The sequence below is a fragment of the Engraulis encrasicolus genome, chromosome 1 (genome assembly GCF_034702125.1).
Source record: "Engraulis encrasicolus isolate BLACKSEA-1 chromosome 1, IST_EnEncr_1.0, whole genome shotgun sequence".
In the NCBI taxonomy this organism is placed as follows: domain Eukaryota; kingdom Metazoa; phylum Chordata; class Actinopteri; order Clupeiformes; family Engraulidae; genus Engraulis; species Engraulis encrasicolus.
In genome coordinates, this window is record NC_085857.1 from 23,541,728 (window position 1) to 23,560,752 (window position 19,025).

Below are 19,025 nucleotides of genomic sequence, written 5' to 3' on the forward strand. Positions count from 1 at the left end.
TATGATAAATGATGCACAATTTGTTGTGCTAGTTGATAGCCCTCGGTCCCTCTTTGCCTATACCAAACTGCTGCAATGGCAAATATGTGAGTAGCATCAAATGATATATGATGATATGTTACTAAATGAGAGAGGAATTAGACTAAGAAATCAAACATGATCCAAAGCATAACAAAAACACACTTGAAAAAATACGGGCATTATACAGGAGTAAGAGAGTGGTCTGCACAGTCCCCAGAAACATTACATCCCCATAGTAATACCAAAACCATGGCAGTCACTGCAGTTATGCCCACCAGCCACCAGATGGCGATACCCATCGCTGTTCGAAGGGAAGTGAGACAACTAACCTGCATCCCGATTATGGCATAGATGAAGAACAGCATGGCGATGAGCAAACACACATACGGCAGCGCCTGTGGGATGGCAGAGAAAAGAGAGAGAGAGAGAGAGAGAGAGAGAGAGAGAGAGAGAGAGAGAGAGAGAGAGAGAGAGAGAGAGAGAGGGAGAGAGAGAATTATTGAACAGGTAAATTGAATACAGCGAAGTTACACAATAATCCACCACAGACAATGAATAAATGTAGAATAGAGGACCATTAACATATGGATGACCCAGACGGCAGGGTCAGTCATTGTGTGTGTGTGTGTGTGTGTGTGTGTGTGTGTGTGTGTGTGTGTGTGTGTGTGTGTGTGTGTGTGTGTGTGTGTGTGTGTGTGTGTGTGTGTGTGTGTGTGGCGGGGGTGGGGGGAGTGTGTCAGTGACGTTTCAGCAGTAGCACACGTCAGGGCGGCGCAATGACAGCCAGTGTCTTGATTGTTTCTTTCTTTTTGGTTTGTTTTTAGTGGACTATCTAAGACGCATATTCATTGCAGCATATAAACCACCAATTGGTAATTAACTTATGGGCATTAGATGCCGCGGCGCCACCTGACGTCTGAGCCCAAAAATGTCTTTGACCTGTGTGTGTGTGTGTGTGTGTGTGTGTGTGTGTGTGTGTGTGTGTGTGTATGTACCAGGGCTTGACATTAACTTTTTCACCCACCGTCCTCTGTGGCTAGTGGTTTTCCCGAGTCACTAGCCATACAGGTATTCCACTAGCCACCGATTTTATATCGTTTTCTTTTCTTTATTATGATGGCATACTTCTAACCTCAGAAGATGAGGTGCTTAACCAGGATGAGTGTATAGTTTTCTACATGGAAGTATATCAAGCAAATAAAAGCTGAGTTACTGAGCTTTGTCTTGAACTTAAATGCAAACAATTGATACAGAAGGGGCAAACAATAGAATATAGGCTATAATGCGTACTGTATGTCATACCAAGGAATAAGATGCCAGCCAAATTGGCTAGTGACACTGACAGTATTACTAGCCACAGCCAAGTTTTACCTGCATTTGGCCGGTTGGCTGGTGCCAGTGCCAAGCCCTGGTATGTATGCGTGTGCGTGTGCGTGTGTGTGTGTGTGTGCGTATGTGTGTGCGCATGCGTGCGTGTGTGCATGCATGTGTGTGTGTGTCTGTTCTCTGTTTACCTTGAATGACTGCACAAAGGTCCACAGAAGGATGCGAATGGTCTCCTGTTGCCTGAGCAGTTTGATGAGTCGAGCGGCTCGGAAGAGCCTCAGGAAGCTCAAGTTTATGAAGTTATTCTACACACACAGCAGCACATATACACAGGTGCAGGCACGAACACACACACACACCGACGCAGACACACACACGCAGGCGCGTGCACACACACAAACACACACACACACACACACACACACACACACACACACACACACACACACACACACACGCAGGCACGTGTGCGCCCACACACACACAACACGTAGACACACACACACACGCATACACGTACACACACACACACACACACACACACACACACACACACGTGTGTGCACACACACGTGCGCACATAATGACATGGGATCAAGGACCCCAGGAAGAGAGACAGAGAGACAGAGAGAGAGAGAGAGAGAGAGAGAGAGAGAGAGAGAGAGAGAGAGAGAGAGAGAGAGAGAGAGGAGGTCAGTAGCAAAGAGAAGGAGAATTGCATAGACACAGAAAGACGAAAGATAATGTGAGAGAGGTAGAGAGAGAGAGAGAGAGAGAGAGAGAGAGAGAGAGAGAGAGAGAGAGAGAGAGAGAGAGAGAGAGAGAGAGAGAGAGAGAGAGAGAGAGAGAGAGAGAGGGAGAGATTTTAGAAGAGATAGATAAATGAGACAGGGAAAGAAAAGGGGAAACAAAAGCTCAATTAGTTCCTTCGATGTGGACTATTCTGTTGTTTCTAATTCAGAACAAAAAAAAAACAAATAATAAAAAGAATTGAAAAATAAAAAGTAAGTCAACACAAATCATAAAGCAACGTCAGGGCAAGGAAATGAACTCAAAATGACACTAACTACAGGCACACATAATCAACTAAACGAACAAAATGAATATGCTACATTTGACCATATAGTACAGCAAAATGAAATGATTTAAAGGGGGAAAGGCAGCTTAAAACAAAGCAAAACAAGACAAGACAAAAAAACAACACTCAAGAAAAATAAATAACAAAACAATATATAATAAAAAACACCACAATATCTGAACGGTCATCATCCAATCAAGTTAAAGCAACAAAAGTATTCTTTTTTAAAAAGGTTTTCATCATCAAATGCACTGATTCTCTGCGACAAGCAAGGGGAATGGGCTCCACACATATCGGCATCACAAAAACAGGCAGGAAGTCCCTAAGCATACCGCACTGGAAGGTTTGAGGGATGTTTTTTTTTAACCTTGCTCTAAGGTCATTGGCTCAGGTGGTGAAGTGAAATCTCAATTGGCCCATAAAAGATGACATTGCATGTTTATATCATGTTTAGCCCACCCACTTTGAGTGACGGTAGTGCAATTTCCTACAAAGCAGAGAGAGAGTTTAGAGAATATTGATGTATAAGCTCCCCAAACTGATACAGGTAAAAATGACCTGGGAACACCTCCTGTGTAATAGAAATGTGCAGGGAGGATTACCAAGGGGGTTAGCAGATTCATGTTCCTCACTGAAAATGAGCCAAAGCCAGTGAATCTCAGTGTGAAAGAATAATAACTGATACTATTTTTCTCAAGCTAAAAACTGAAAACGGGTCAAAATGACCCGAACACCTTACAAGGGTTAAGTGATGGTCCATTTTGAGCTATCACTTCCCCACCCAAGTTTCAGAGCTGTGCTGAGGGACAATGAGCAGCACCCCCTAGCGAACAGGCAAAAGCACTGCAACACGCAGTGGCATGAGCAGAGGGGTGGAGAAGATTGGGGAGGGGGGGGAGGGTAAAAGGAGGAAGGAGAGATACAGAGAGAGCAAAAGAAAGAGGGGGAAAAGGAGAGGAGATAAGTGCGAAAGAGGGGGGATGGAAGGGTATCCTCATGCAACTCGAGCTCAAGTGCATGGCATTCAAGGAGATGGCACAGCAAATCCATGTGCTTATGTGAGTGATGCAACTTGGACTGTATGACTGCATGTGTGTCTGTGTGAGAGAAAGTGAAATGCTATGTTAGTGTGTGAAAGCGTGTGCAAGAGCAAGTGCCCAAGATTGAGAGGTGCTGAAACTACTGTAAATAGACTGAATCTACTTCAATGTGCATATGCACTGTGATTCTATACAAATTATTGGTCATCGTTGGAAAAAAAAAACCCGTGCTCATTGCAGAAGGAGAAGTTGTTCTGGTACACATCAGATTACTGTAAAAGAAAGCTAGCAACTGAAACTGTATGCAATAACTTCAATCAGGCTTTGTACGTCTGTGCCTTCAGACATACTGTATCTACTGTTCCTGCCCCTTGTTTTTGTATTCTTTAAAGGGACACTGTGCAGGAAATGGTCAAAAAAGGTACTGCAATTATGCTGCTCATTGAAACTGGGCTGCCTATTGCCAAATTTGATCTTGACATGAAAGTTGACTAAGTAATAAACACATATTTTCTAGTACAGTCCAAGTACAGTCATTTTTGCAGCTAAAATGGCTATATTTGGAAATTCAAAATTGCGGACCATGGAGAAGATCCCCCTTTTCATGTATGAAAAGCGCAATTTTTCCAGTCATAATGAATACTTAGAATTTGATGCTGGTGGTAAGTATTCATGAAAAAGGTAACATTAGTGAATGGGCAGCATGAATTCTGGAAATGAACAACTAAAAAATCTCACACAGTGTCCTTTTAATATCATCAATCTCTTCTCGTGCCAATTTATTGTGTTGCCATATAGCAGCCTGATTCCCACTCTACTCTACTGTATGAGAGGTGTGTTGCAATAAGGCCATTCCTTAATAGGTCTGGCTAGCTACTGTATGTAATTGTGTGGCATGGCAACCCTGGTTCTCAGGCACACAGGCGTTTTAGCACACTGAGGCACATGCAGTTGGTTTGGAAGGTGGGGTGGGGTGTTGCAGAAAGATAGAGAGAGCCTGGAAGACAAGAGAGACTGGACAGAAGAAACTGCAGAAAGTTAAGGCTGTGCAGTGCCAATGGCCGTGGAAAGATATCTTTCTTATTATTGAGGTACTGACTATAGGAATTGTTTCATGGTAAATTGATGAGAGTTTGGATTAGCAAAGATGAATGGAGCTATGCTAACGCGCTAGGCAGTTGAGTTGCTTCTTCATCACGACCGTCTCCTGTCAGATGTAACTTTCTGAGTTTTTCAGACACAGCGAGAGGGAGGAAAAGACAAAGAGATAGAAAGAAGGAAGGACAGAGAAGAATGACGAGTCTGAGGAGGACCAAGCATGGTGAATGGATGCATTACAGCTTGAGATAGAAATTACAAACCAACCGCATTCTACATGTGGTGGAGGGGAGGCAGTAGATGGATGCGTTTTGTTGTGTTGTGTTGTTTTGTTGGTTTTGGTGTTGTTTTTTTAAGAAGTGGGGGTGCAAGTGAGTTTCATTGGAGTTGTTGAAGTAGTTGTTTGTTGTTGGAGTTGTGCGTCGGTTGTCATGGAAACACATGGAGCCAGGGGGGTCATGGTGAATGGAACAACATGATGTGTTTTTCATAGTGCATTTTTGTTTGATTTTTTTTTTTTTTTTCGATTGGATGGATTTATATAAAGGGGAAAGGGGAAGGGAGGGGGAAGGGTGTGCCAACAAAGCAGAGGAATAAAGAAAGCATGTGAAAAGATAAAACAGGAATAATACTCGTTATGGATACAGTCAACAACAGGCAAAATCTGTCAATAAAAAAACACAGATTTGGTTTTTGATTGGTTCCGTCAGGCCACCCAAAGGTTCTGAGTCTTCACTATGTTTAATTCAATTCTACGTATTGAACCAAGATTGTTTCATGTTGATACAGCCACAACTAGACCAGTTAGTTGTTTTTGACCTGTAAACATGGTTGTTTTTAAAATGCTATGAAAGTTCATTGCTAATGGGATGACCTGAGAGATTTTAAACAGCAATATTAAACGCCCACACTATCACCATAACAAAACATAGTGAGAAACTCCCACAAAATGACTAGCCAGTTGTTGTTACCCACTGAGGAACACTGTGTTAAAAATGTGTACCAAATACACAACACATACACAGACAACAACACTTCAACAAGACATGCACATAAAAATGTTCATAATGTGCTCTCAACACAAAACACCCACAAATACACATACCCACAAACGGATAACATAAACACACCCAGAAAATATGATTTCACAATTTGGTAGGGCGGCCATGTTTAGAAATATACGATGTGCTGCCTTTACTGACCACTTGATGAACTACTGTCAAAATCAAGGAGTTCAGATCTTGCCATGCTCTGTAGTATGTGTGGATATGCATTGTGGGGAAGGAATCTGCCTCCAAACCAGCAGGGGTCATAAAAAGTCAAAATATTGCCACCGGTTCTCCCCATCTGAGGTAGAGGAACTACCGGGGCATCACAGACATAATCATTTGAAGAGTTCAGATGCAAAACCCCCTAAGTGACTTTTCAGAAAATAATCTTAATTCATTTTTATTTAATACAAAACTATCAAAATTGCATATTTTTTTATTTTATTTATGTAATATAACTATTTATATGTGTTATCAAGTACATGAATGTAAACCAAACCAACAACGGGGTTCTCTAAAAATATAGAAGTGTAGGTCTTCAGAAATGGAGTTAGGGGGTTTTGCATCTGAACTCTTCATTTATTTATACCGCATAGGCTTATGGGCAAGATGGCAGGTTGGCAGTAGGGCTTCATGTCTTTATGAACGTGTGTTATAATATTATTGTAACTTTGGGTTGAGCTAAATAGCTAACTCATATTTTCACTTCAATTTTCAATTAAAGTAAACATGTTACCTTAGAAACGCACATAGACAACTAGACGGAGACGGAGACGGAAACGGAAACACACACACACACACACACACACACACACACACACACACACACACACACACACACACACACACACACACACACACACACACACACACACACACACACACACACACACACACACACACACACACACACACACACACACACACACAGACTCTTTTCTGCACAACAGAAAAGTGGCTCATTCAGTCTCTTCCAAATAAATCCTCGTCACTGGGAAAGACTTACCACAAACTCTGTCACGACGATGTCCGTGATGCTCCCGAGTACAGAAACAAAATCAAAAACGTTCCAAGCGTCCATGAAATAATTCTGCAGGAACAGACAATATAGGTTCAAATATGTTACAGCCAATAAACAAGCTAAGGGATGACTGGCAAGCCTAAGGGCCAATCACGTGCAGGGAGAGGCGGGTGGTTTGACTTTGACAGCCAATGGGAAGGCTGTTACCATGACGAGATCCTTATTGAGGAAGTTGATGAGGCCATAGGGGCTTACTGTCAAAGTGCATATCTGAGACATACTTTTTTGTAGGTCAGGAAATACAAGCCTCATCTAAAAGCTCATCTTCTAAATAAATAAACCTACTTCATGAAAAAGTAATGGCTGGTATCTCTCAAATATATTTAGCATCCTCCTCCGGATAGAACTGTGTGTGTGTGTGGATATGTGAAAGTGTGTGGATATGTGAAAGTGTGTGTGTGTGTGTGTGTGTGTGTGTGTGTGTGTGTGTGTGTGTGTGTGTGTGTGTGTGTGTGTGTGTGTGTGTGTGTGTGTGTGTGTGTGTGTTATGTGGACCATTTGGTTATGAAACAAAAGGGGAAGTCATGAAAGATAGAGAGTGTAAGAGATATGGACGAAGAGTAAGGTAGACCAGTGATTTTCAAAGTGGGGGCTGGGGACCCCTGGGGGGCGTGAAGGGATGCTAGGGGGGCCGCGGAAGGTTGGCAGGAAAAAGTATAGCACATAAAAATAAATCATTTATTAATGAATGTGAACCAAAATAGACCACAATCAGCTAAACGATATTCCAATTAGTTAAAAACGGCATAATAATCTATTGCAACTATGAAAATTATAGTTATTTTACATATCCCAATGGGACACTGACACACATACACAGACTATGAGCGTGAAAGGGGGTGCACGAAAAAAAATAGTATAGCACGACCCATGTAAGGGGGCCTTGGCTGGAATTTAACGGTATATGGGGGGCCTTGTCATGATAAAGTTTGGGAACCCCTGAGGTAGACAACGAGAGGTAGACAACGAGAGAGAGAGAGAGAGAGAGAGAGAGAGAGAGAGAGAGAGAGAGAGAGAGAGAGAGAGAGAGAGAGAGAGAGAGAGAGAGAGAATTTGGGTTGAGGTGAATGGGTTCATTTAGCAGGAGGGGAAGAGACAGTGTCTGTGTGTGTGTGTGTGTGTGTGTGTGTGTGTGTGTGTGTGTGTGTGTGTGTGTGTGTGTGTGTGTGTGTGTGTGTGAACCTACATAACTCACCATGTAGGGACCCAGATGTCCCCACTAAGACTAAAAGATGAGTTAAATGATTTTGCGGGGACAAAATGTGGGTCCCCACAAACTCTATCATGCTTCATCATGCTTTCTTGGTAATTAGCAAAACTAACTAGCAAAAACTAAAAGGAAGCATGTCCTTGAGTGTGCGTGAGTGTACGTGTGTGTATGTGTGTGTGTGTGTGTGTGTGTGTGTGTGTCTAAAAAGCATATGACTCGTGTGTGTGTGTGTGTGTGTGTGTGTGTGTGTGTGTGTGTGTGTGTGTGTGTGTGTGTGTGTGTGTGTGTCTGTGTGTGTCTGTGTGTGCGTGTGTGTGTCTGTCTGTGTGTGTTTGTGCGTGCGTGCGTGCGTGCGTGCGTGCGTGTGTGTGTGTGTAAAGAGCGTATGACTCACCAGGACGCCGAAGGCGATGATCTTGAGCACACACTCCATGAAGAAGAGTGTGGTGAAGACTATGTTCAGGTTCTTCAGGACCTTGTCGTAGGCTTCGGGAGCGTCGTTATACTGAGACACACACACACGCACACGCACACGCACACACACACACACACACACACACACACACACACACACACACACACACACACACACACACACACACACACACACACACACACACACACACACACACACACACACGCGCACACACAAACACTCTTGATTTCATGTTGACAGTGTCACAGCCACACAACACTACAATTGGGCTATTAGCAGGTTTTCTACTTCCTGTAAGCTAATCAGATACCATATCACCATCCCCCCCCTCCCCTCCCCCGTATAAATAGGTGGTTGAAAACACCTAATTATTGGTTATTAATAAGTATAATTAATTCAGACTGGTAAGTAGGGCGGAGGTGGCCGAAGTAAAAGCAAAGGTAAAAAACAAAATCTGCCATAGTTTCCTTTCAACACAAGTATTTTCAGTTATTAACTGGTTTACAGTTACTATACAAGTTTCTGTTTTTGTTTATAAACACAGCATTGTGAGGAGGGGCACTGGTAGCCAACCACGTGAGCTAATAATTTTTTGACCGACAGCGGTTTCCAACAATCAGAGGTTGAGTTGTTCGCAGACAGGGTCGCGCAGCCAGGGGAAAACAAAAATGGAGAGCTCATGTATAGAGCGATTTACCTGATTCTGCACTGGTTGAATCATTTTGTTTTCCCAGCAATGCCTGGCCACCTTATCAGGTACAATCAGGGCTCTAAATTAAAACCAGCCAACCGGCCAAAGACAGGTGAAATTTCAGTTTGGCTGGTAGAAAAGACCAACTTACTAGCCACTTTGACGCATTAGTGAGTGTGTGTTTGGCTAGTAAGATTAAGATCTATGAGCCATTTTGGCTGGTTATGAAAACAAGTTAATTTAGTACAATGGAATAACTGGTGTAACCGCTATGTCATATCATGTGCTAGTGTTGTACTTAAACACCATACACCATATTACATATGTCTGCTTTTACTTTGGCCACCTCTGAACTAGAGTGCTGTGAAAAGGGCCGGATTAAGATGGCCTGGGGCTCCTAGGCTACAGGATTCTGTGGGCCCCCCCAGAAAGCAAATTTCGTGACAAATGTACATACACAGTGTCAAAATTATGAGCTAGGGATTACATGTCTACCAACTGTGCTCTACGCAACGTGAAATGTTCAATATTGCATCTTTATCACATTTTTTTCACATTTTTTCACTTTTGGCCAATCAGGGGCCCCATGGCAGGTATGGGGCCACTTAGTCCGGCAGCCAAAAGCCAAATATCAGCCGAACCCAGTTTCGTCTGATAAAGTTTTTTTCTTTGCAGTTTGTGGTTGCCTAAGGTGTACCTATTAAGATTCCAGACGATGCCCGGTGATATCCCTTGAGCATTTTCAGATATTGAGCCTTTTATGCTTGATGTGCTGCTTCCATAGATTACAACAGTCTTTGGCTCCCAATTCATGTTATGCTGACCAAATACCCTATACCATACTTATTTTGTGTTCGTTTACATGGTGGAATGTGTATAAGAACAGGTGGTGAGGTGTGGACATCAGTGGGGGTGGGGTCATGCATGTTTGGGGGCGGGGCATTCACCCAAAAAGCCTGATTTTCCAAGTCGGAGACACAAAGGCCAACATTTCGCCAAACGTGGCTTTATATCTCATAGTGGGTTGTTTGGTTTTGCTGTTTGTAGTTGTCCAACACTTACCCATCAGGATAAGAGTGGGTGATGTGCCAATTTCAGATATTAACCCTTTCATGTTGATTTCGCTGCAGCCATAGCCCACAAGCTTTTGACAGCTTCATAACTGCACTATGATTAACCATAGAGCATTCTGGGTGGTAGGCCTGCCACATCAGAGTGGAGAAAGTGTCCTCGTACCAAATACATTTTAGACAATTACATAACTAGCTGTTTGTCAAGCAGAAATATGTAACATTTAGGCGAATATTGGTGGTGTCAGCTTAGACATACCCAGACAGGATTACTAATTCAACACAGAATTTCACCATTTCATACATTGCTATTTACTCTTCCTGTGCTGTTGTAACACAAAATAAAAATTGTAAGTAATAATTACATAATTTTTGGCTGATTATTTGTTTGCCTACAAAGTACATAATTTCAGTGGTGGTCGTATTAACATTGAAAGAGATAAAATTAAAAATGTAAATCCACAAAATGACATTGTAATTGACCTTTTACCAGCCCATGCCATATCAGGGTGTGACACTGCGGCATCCTATTTTGGTATTGGTAAAGGCTCTGTTATCAAGACCCTAAAAGCTGGATATCACTTGACATCAATTGGTAATGTGCTGGCACCATTCCAACAACTTTCCAGTGAGGCCACTAACTTTGTGTCGGCATGTTATGGCATTCCAGACAGTATCAGCATGTCACATACAAGGTTGGTGGTATGGGGAAAAAAGAATGGTAATCAAGTGATCATTTAATACCAGTCAGGATACACTGAATTTACTTAATTTTTTGACTCAACAGTATATATAATGTATATCTGTTTTCCTATGTTTAGACCTCTCTCTCTCTCTCTCTCTCTCTCTCTCTCTCTCTCTCTCTCTCTCTCTGTCTCTCTGTCTCTCTCTCTCTGTCTCTGAGCATGCGGTACTGTATGTTGCAGTGTATATAGGTCTTTCCGTGTACATTTAAATGCATGTACAGATCTTATTTGATGGCTTTATGGATTTAAGTGATCATTCAATACCAGTCTGGATACACTGGATGTACAGTGCCATGAGAAAGTGTGGGCACCCTTTTGGAAGATCATTACATCGGTTTATTTCTCGTTGAGCTTTTAAAGTAGCAACTTCCTTTTAACATATGTTAAACTGTAGGGAAAGAGAAACATTTCAGCAGTGGAAGAATTTTCATAGGTGTTATAGAAAGAATGTTATGTGGATTTAAACAAAAATATGCGTGTGCATAAATATGGGCACCCCAAAGAAGGTATACCATTAATATGAAGTGGAGCTCACCTTTGCTGATCTAATGGCCTTTGGATACTGGCTATACAAGAAGACAAGTTTCAGCTGCCTGGTGCTACTAAATAGTTGAGGCGCACACAAGGCTTGCAGGTTCAAAAAGTGTATTGTGTCCGTCAAATTAACAAAAGAAGTCAACGTTCACTTCTTTTGTTAATTTGTCGGACACAATACACTTTTTGAACCTGCAAGCCTTGTGTGCGCCTCATCTTTTTGACTGTCCTAGTATCACTATTTTTGGTGAGCAGTCGCACCAAGCAACAAGCGATCCTAAGTTCTAGGCGAAGACGCCAACTCTCTTTGCTACTAAATAGTTGCCAATTATTCTATCCAGAGCCCCTCTAATTCAGTCAGATTACTCATCTGTCTTCTATAGACATCCTGGTTCAAATAAATTCATTCTTTTTCAATGATGGTGTTATCTCAAGATTGGTATGACCATTTCAAGACATTGTACTTGTTGTTTTGCATTAACTCATTGCTGAATTTTGATCAACACTGTCCTGCTGGAAAGTCCAAACTCTGCTCAGCTCTAATTTTGTGACTGACACTTGAACATGTTTTTGAAAAATATGCTATTTGAATAGAATTAGTGAGGCCCTTAACTGTAATAAGTTTTACAGTGTGTATACTATCCACACAGACCGATAGTAGGATGTGCTTTAGACCAGAGGTCATAGAATTTATGGGTGCATTTTTTGCCATGTCTACCTCCCATTTTAAGGTCAAATAACTCTAGCTCAGTCTCATCTGACCACACTATGGTTTCCCAAACTGCTTTTAGCTTGTCCAGATAAGCTTTCTGCATAAGTTTAACAACTTATTTCTGATGGATACACAGGAAAGCCTTTTTATTCGTCACCCATCCAATGAGCTTTTGCCTTGTGAAAAGTATACGTAGAAGGACCCATGTCTAAGTCTGCACTATTAGCAGCTATGGTCTTGTAATTCTATGGAGTTGTTCTGTAGTGTGCCTGTTACAATTCTTACCATCCTTTAGCCATGCCCTTTTAACTATTTTTCTTTTATGTTGGCTATTTGTGGTAGGCTACCTACCGGCGATGTTGTCATGTATGTTGTCATGATGTGATGTTATGCAGGATCTCATAATGCACAATCCGTTCCATACTTTACAGTCTTATTCTAAGCAATGTTGTGAATGTTTTTACTGAGGCATTTGTTGATTTGTCATTCATGACCTGATTTATACAACTCAGGGCTTTTTCTGAACGGGGAAATAAGGGCGCCACGCCCTCATACTCCGTGGATGCGCCCTCATGTTTTTTTTTTTTTTTTGAGCGCACCTAGAACATTTCTCAATATAAAGTTACATAGTCATAAAGCCTCATTAATCCACAACATTGTAATGATAATAATGATCTAATAACAATCTAAAGTGCTAAATGGTCGAAAATGGAGACAGCATCGCGCTGTCGCATTGATAATAGTAACTTTTCTGCACGTCTGAATACGAACCATTGCAAGATGCCGGCAGAGCTCAGGGCGCACCTTGTGTCGAACTGAACATTAGATCAACCAGCCAAAATTCTCCTGTTCAAATGCTTGCAGCGTGATAATTTGAAAAATGCTGGTGAAGTTACTCACTGTTTGGGCCGCAACAAGTTCTTTTTTAGAGAGAGGGGGGGGGGAGCCTGCGTCCACCCTGTTGTTTGCTCGCATATGCCCCTAAAATAAATGATTGTGCGAACGAAATAATGGAAAGGGCGCACGTGTGCGAGTAGATGTTTTAACCCTTTCAATTGTATTTTGCTCCTAAAATAAACGCAGGAACGTGTGAACGAGAGAAGGCGCAAAAGACAGTGTGCGCGTCCCGCACATAGAGACAGAGGCAGACAGACAAACAGTCGGGGGAGTTTTGAAATAAGATAAGCGTCGGGAGTATCGAGCGCTTCCACTGACGGAGAAGAGCTGGAGAGAAACTTTGGCGCTAGAATAGCTAATTCTCCGCTTAGCATAAATGCTAACAAACGCTCAACCTGTTAACTTTGTGAGAAGAAATAGCTTCGGTTTATACACCTATCTTGTAAGTACGTGGCTAGTACTGTTTATGTTACTCCTCCTGAGACCTTGGCAAGGGAGGGCACATGGCAGGCTCTCTGTGCGCTCACTTGCTCAACTGTCATCATCATCACGTCACGTCATGTGAAGTCAGTATTTTCTTGGACAGTCTCGGGGTGTAGCCTAGGTTTTTGATGTGCAAGCCTTCAATATTGCCAAATTGTTATTTAGAGGAAATGTGTTTGGTTGGCATCCACTCTTGTTCAGATTACTGAGTTGCTGTTACTGTGGTAGGCCTACCAAATGCAATAAAAAAAAGTGTAACCCATATGGGTAGTCTAATCATAGCCTCATAGGCTAGCGTACTCATATGCGAGTCATTGTATTTTCAGGGCAGAAGTGTAATTGCCTCTCTGGTCTCTCTTTTAAAAAATCTGCCCCCCTGACCAATTTCATCCCAGCTCCCTGCCAGATCATGAATATTTACCTATGTACCAGAATACATTTCAAGTTTTGCTTAATGGCTTAATCTGTGCATTTCATATTGGGAGGGGAATAGCCTATGTTCCTTTTTCTTCTCAGCAATTTTGAAGTGCATTAACATTGTACTTTTAAGATGTCCACAAAAGTAAAAAATGTCCCCCTCAGATAGTCTCAAAAAGCCCCATTTTACCTTCATTTTTAAAAAATTTGCGCACCGCAGAAGGGGGGGACGACCCCCCCCCCGTTCCTCCCTCATACTAAAAAATCCTGGAAAAAGCCCTGCAACTACATGCATAAAAATAGGCCGAAATCGCATTTTTTAAGGTTATTAGCAGTATTTTCTCTGTACCTGGATAACAAAAGGAGATAGCCACAATTAACCACAGTAAATATTCTTGTATGTACGATATTAACAAAATAAAAAAGGAATTTTGAAGCTGGCATTTTCAGGTGGTCAGATTCATTGCATCAAAATATATGCAAATTAGTGCATATTTAATTAGATAATAGCCTAATTAGCATATTTAAACATAAAATGTAGAAAACTTGTAATACATGTATTTCTCCAATTCATACGAGTAATCATCTGATAAAGTTTCATATTGATATCTGTAAGTAAAAAAAAAAACCCTATTCACCTACAGTGTCTCGCCTTATTTGTGGGATTGCTGTTATGAAAGGGTTAATTATTACCCCATATTGGGTTTGTTTCAATAAGGGCAGTGTTAAGGCAGTCCAATGTGAATGTTTTTCAGGTAATATAAGCAATTCGATACATTTTGTAACATTATTCACAGTAATATTAGGTGTCTTTAGTTTTTTGTCATAATTTGCATTTATGGGACAATAAAGGATCAAAATCTGGAAATGCTCAAGGGATATCGCCGGGCATCGTCTGAAATCTTGAAGACTTGCCTAAAATCTATAAGATAAAGCAAAAAAAAAAACTTTATCAAAGAAATCTGGGTTCAACCCCACGGCTCCCGGACTAACTAGGCTGCAGCCATATCTAGCCTGCGTGTCACCAGAGATTCTTTAAGTATATAGAGATATGCCAATGTAATAGGTTGCTATGGGCACCTAACATGACCAGGTTCCGGTCTGCCTAAAGGGGCGTATCATAATGCTCCTAGCATTGAATAGAACAGTCCTTAGGTCTGCCTAGGTCTGCCTAAAGGGGGATTTCCCCCCCTCCCCCTTGCAATAATAGAACCCGGAAACAATGGGCCAATGGAACCTCTCTCTCTTTACTCTCTCTGGTGTTACGTAATCCGGCCCTGGCTGTGAATGGCATGCCCATCTCACCTTCATCATGAGTACTACGGTGTTGAGTGCGATCAGGGACATGATGCTGTACTCGAACGGCGGGGAGACGACAAACTGCCACATGCGGTACTGGAAGCTCTGCTTGTTCTGAGGCATGTGGCGGGTCAGGGGCTTTGCATTGATAGCAAAGTCTATGCAGGCTCTCTGTGGAGAAAAGGAGTGACGGAGAATGTGTTGAGTTACATGGAATATTTAAACAACGTATCAGTGTTTGAAAATGTCATTCTGCATGTGAATAAATGTATTAGCAGAAAAGATATGCAAAGTTGCACTGTTCTGTTCCTTTCATGGTGCACTACAGTGTGTGAATGTGTGAATGAGAAAAGCTTTCAGATTAAGCAAAAGTGTCCAACAACATGCCACAGGAATGGCAGTAAAAAATTGCTAAATCGTTAGATTAAACTCTTTTAGTTATAGTCTAATAACTTAGCTCCAAAATATAAAGGAATCGTTCAGTTTGTGATACAAGCATGAAAATTGGTACACATATAGCCAAAGGTATTCCAAAAAGAAATGGATATGGAGCCATCGTGAATTTTCAACATGGTGGCCATGGCAGCCATTTTTCAAAATGGGCGCCAGCAACAATAGTTTTCTTGGATATAATATATTTTAGACATATTTACCATTCATACCACTTGGTAAATGTAATATGGATAATTGAAAAGTTGTCATGAATATTCAAGATGGCTGCCATTTTCAAGATGGCCGCTGTCACTTGTATGATTTATCTGATATAGGTGATATCGGTGTCAAATCAGTCATTTTTCATGATGCAGAATTCTAATTTGGAACTTTGGAATTAACCAGAAGCTTCCTTTTAGCTCATTCTATACTTGATATACAGTATAGTATCACTGTTTCTTTCAAAATGGCAGCCCATGTCAGATAGTCATACAATAGTGGAGTCTGTTAAGGGTTTTTACCATTACGGAACTGACAAAAGCACTTTGCATGGTGTTTCCTTATGGTATATGCTGTAATTCTAGGAGGCCTCCGAAAAAAAAAAAATCTACTATGTCATATACAATGTCATGTTGTGTAATGCATTACATTGTTATTACATGACATTATACTTAGCTGACAATGTTAATAGTCCCGAACTCAGCAGAGATGAAAGGGCAATGGTAGTCTGCTTGACCAGATTGATGAAAAGTGCAAAAATGTACATAGTAGTGGTGTGCATTGGCACTACCCTCACGATTTGATTACGATTTGGGAGGTAGCGATTCCATTCCATTCCATTCCATTCTACAATGCATTGCAATGCATTACATTTCTATTGAAAGTAAAGTAAATGTTTCATCAGTCATGATGAGGCAATACAAGTAGGCAGATACTGAGCAACATTTTTTGGCTGCTTTCTGTCAGTCTTGCAGTTTTCAATGCTTTGAAGTGCTTTTATTTAATTTAACATTCATTTGCTCCTGAAATATCCACGGAAGTAGGCCTAATTGAAACTTGAAAAAATGATTGCATCGATTATGGAACTGCATTGGCATTGAATTTAATTTTCCATTCCCTGCATTGCATTGCATTACCCAATCGATTATTGTAGTACATAGTGTGAAAGTATAAGTCTGTGCTTACATGCTTGACAGCAAATGTACCATTGTGAATGATTTGAGAAGATTCTTGGTCTGAATTCAAATGAACATTCCCCACACTAAAACTATGGTGAGAATAGACGACCGCTGCTAATGCTTGCTCAGCATCTGAATGGGGAAGTGTCAGTGCAAGATGATGTCCAAGGTAGCAGGTTCTCCATCCTCTGTTTTCCACAACAGATATTTTTTATTTGTATGAGAGGGTAAAAGTCAGGACCTCTCCATATGTATGAAGAACCCACAAGATCACCTAATTCTACATTCTCACAAGTAGCACTGTGCATATATTGAGTGCATTTCAGCCATCTTTATAATGGCATTACAGATTACTGTTGATACTGTTGATAAGTGTTGAGTAAGTATAGGCAGAGGTCAATTGTTTTTTCCCCTGAATTTGCAAACAAGTCCTCACCTAGTAATTGTGTCACACGTTGCATTACAGTAAGTCAGTGAGTACTTCAATTGCTAATTCAAAACAGACAGCTGATGGACAACATGTGCCACCCTTACCCACAGAAGAGAGAAATATCTAACATCTAATAACAAAATGCCACATGACTTAACATGAACTTGACATGAATGCCACATGACATAACCTTCAAGAGTTTGAGTGGCAACAGTAACATAAGTCATTCCCACTACACTTTTTTGGCTTTCTATTGTACATGACCTCAGAATGCTCTACATGTTTCAGTTCTATAATTGTACTGTGCAGTACACTACAGTACAGTACAGTAGCATAGTACGGTGCGGTATAGAAAAGTACAGTACAGTGCAGTACAGTAGCACACAGTACGGTGCAGTATAGAAAAGTGCAGTAGAGTGTAGTACAGTACAGCACAGTAGCATACAGTACGGTGCAGTATAGAAAAGTGCAGTAGAGTACAGTACAGTACAGTAGTATACAGTACGGTGCACTATAGAAAAGTACAGTAGAGTATAGTACAGTACAGTAGCATACAGTACGGTGCAGTACAGTATAGTACAGTAGCATACACTACGGTGCAGTATAGCAAAGTACAGTACAGTACAGTACAGTAGCATACAGTATAGTACAGTACTGTACAGTACAGTATTTCACATTACAGTACAGTATAGTAGAGTGTAGTACAGTACAGTTGTGTACAGTACAGTACAGTAGCATACAGTACAGTACGGTATTTCACATTACAGTACAGTATAGTAGAGTATAGTACAGTACAGTACAGTACTGGGTCGTAAGGAAGCAGCGTTCTAAATTTCATGCTGTTTTCAGCTCCGTAACCGCAATGGCCTTTTCTTGAAAATGGCGGCCATCTTGAATATTCATGACAACTTTTAAATTATCCATAAGACATTTACCAAGTAGTATGAATGGTAAATATGTCTAAAATGTCATATTATATCCATCACTCGCAAGAAAACTGTTGTTGCTGGCGGCCATTTTGAAAAATGGCTGATATGGCCACCATGTTGAAAATTCACGATGGCTCCATATCCAGTTCTTTTTAGAATGCCTTTGGCTACATGTGTATCAATTTTCATGCTTGTATCACAAACTGAACGATTGTTTTGGTAAGCCACTGCACTATTAGCTCTTCTCTCTTTGTGGAATTAGCACATTATGTCTGCTAACAGACCTCAGTACACACTTACAGTACACACCTGTAAACGCAACACAACAACATACGTACCTCGTTCTTTTCCAGACTGTAATCCTCCATCATCTTGTCTCCTTGCTCTTGGAAGGTGATGATGATCAGAGCCACGAAGATGTTGACGAAGAAGAAGGGGAAGACAACGAAGTACACCACGTAAAAGATGGACATTTCCATCCGGTACCCCGGGCTCGGGCCCTGGTTCTCGTAAGTGGAGTCCACCGAGTTTTTTAACACCCTGTAGTGGTGAGGAGGGGGAGGAGGAGGAAGAGAGAGGAGAGAAAAGGAGAGATGGGAGGAAGAAACATAGTGTTGAGGGGGTGTAGAGAGGAGGAGAGAGGAGAGGGAAAGATGGGAGGAAGAAACATATTGAGGAGGGGGAGTAGAGAGGAGGAGAGAGGAGAGGGAGAGATGGGAGGAAGAAACATATTGAGGAGGGGGAGTAGAGAGGAGGAGAGAGGAGAGGCAGAGATGGGAGGAAGAAACATGAGGAGAGGCAAGAATACAGAAACCGAGAGAGGAAGAGAGGAAGAGAGGGAAATTGGAGGAAAGAGAGAGAAGCACAT

At 41.4% G+C, this 19,025-nt stretch overlaps 1 protein-coding gene across 1 annotated transcript in view; it reads right to left on the bottom strand.

Annotated features, from left to right (window-relative positions):
* Nucleotides 1-19,025, bottom strand: part of cacna1ab (calcium channel, voltage-dependent, P/Q type, alpha 1A subunit, b) — a 349,885-nt gene that overhangs the window by 42,173 nt on the left and 288,687 nt on the right. Inside the window, exons 33-38 of the mRNA XM_063208046.1 lie at nt 18,496-18,697; nt 15,195-15,359; nt 8,298-8,408; nt 6,619-6,702; nt 1,536-1,652; nt 351-416 (exon numbers count right to left, since the gene is read on the bottom strand). Coding sequence (XP_063064116.1) covers nt 351-416; nt 1,536-1,652; nt 6,619-6,702; nt 8,298-8,408; nt 15,195-15,359; nt 18,496-18,697 — 745 coding nt within the window. The remainder of the gene's footprint in view (nt 1-350; nt 417-1,535; nt 1,653-6,618; nt 6,703-8,297; nt 8,409-15,194; nt 15,360-18,495; nt 18,698-19,025) is intronic.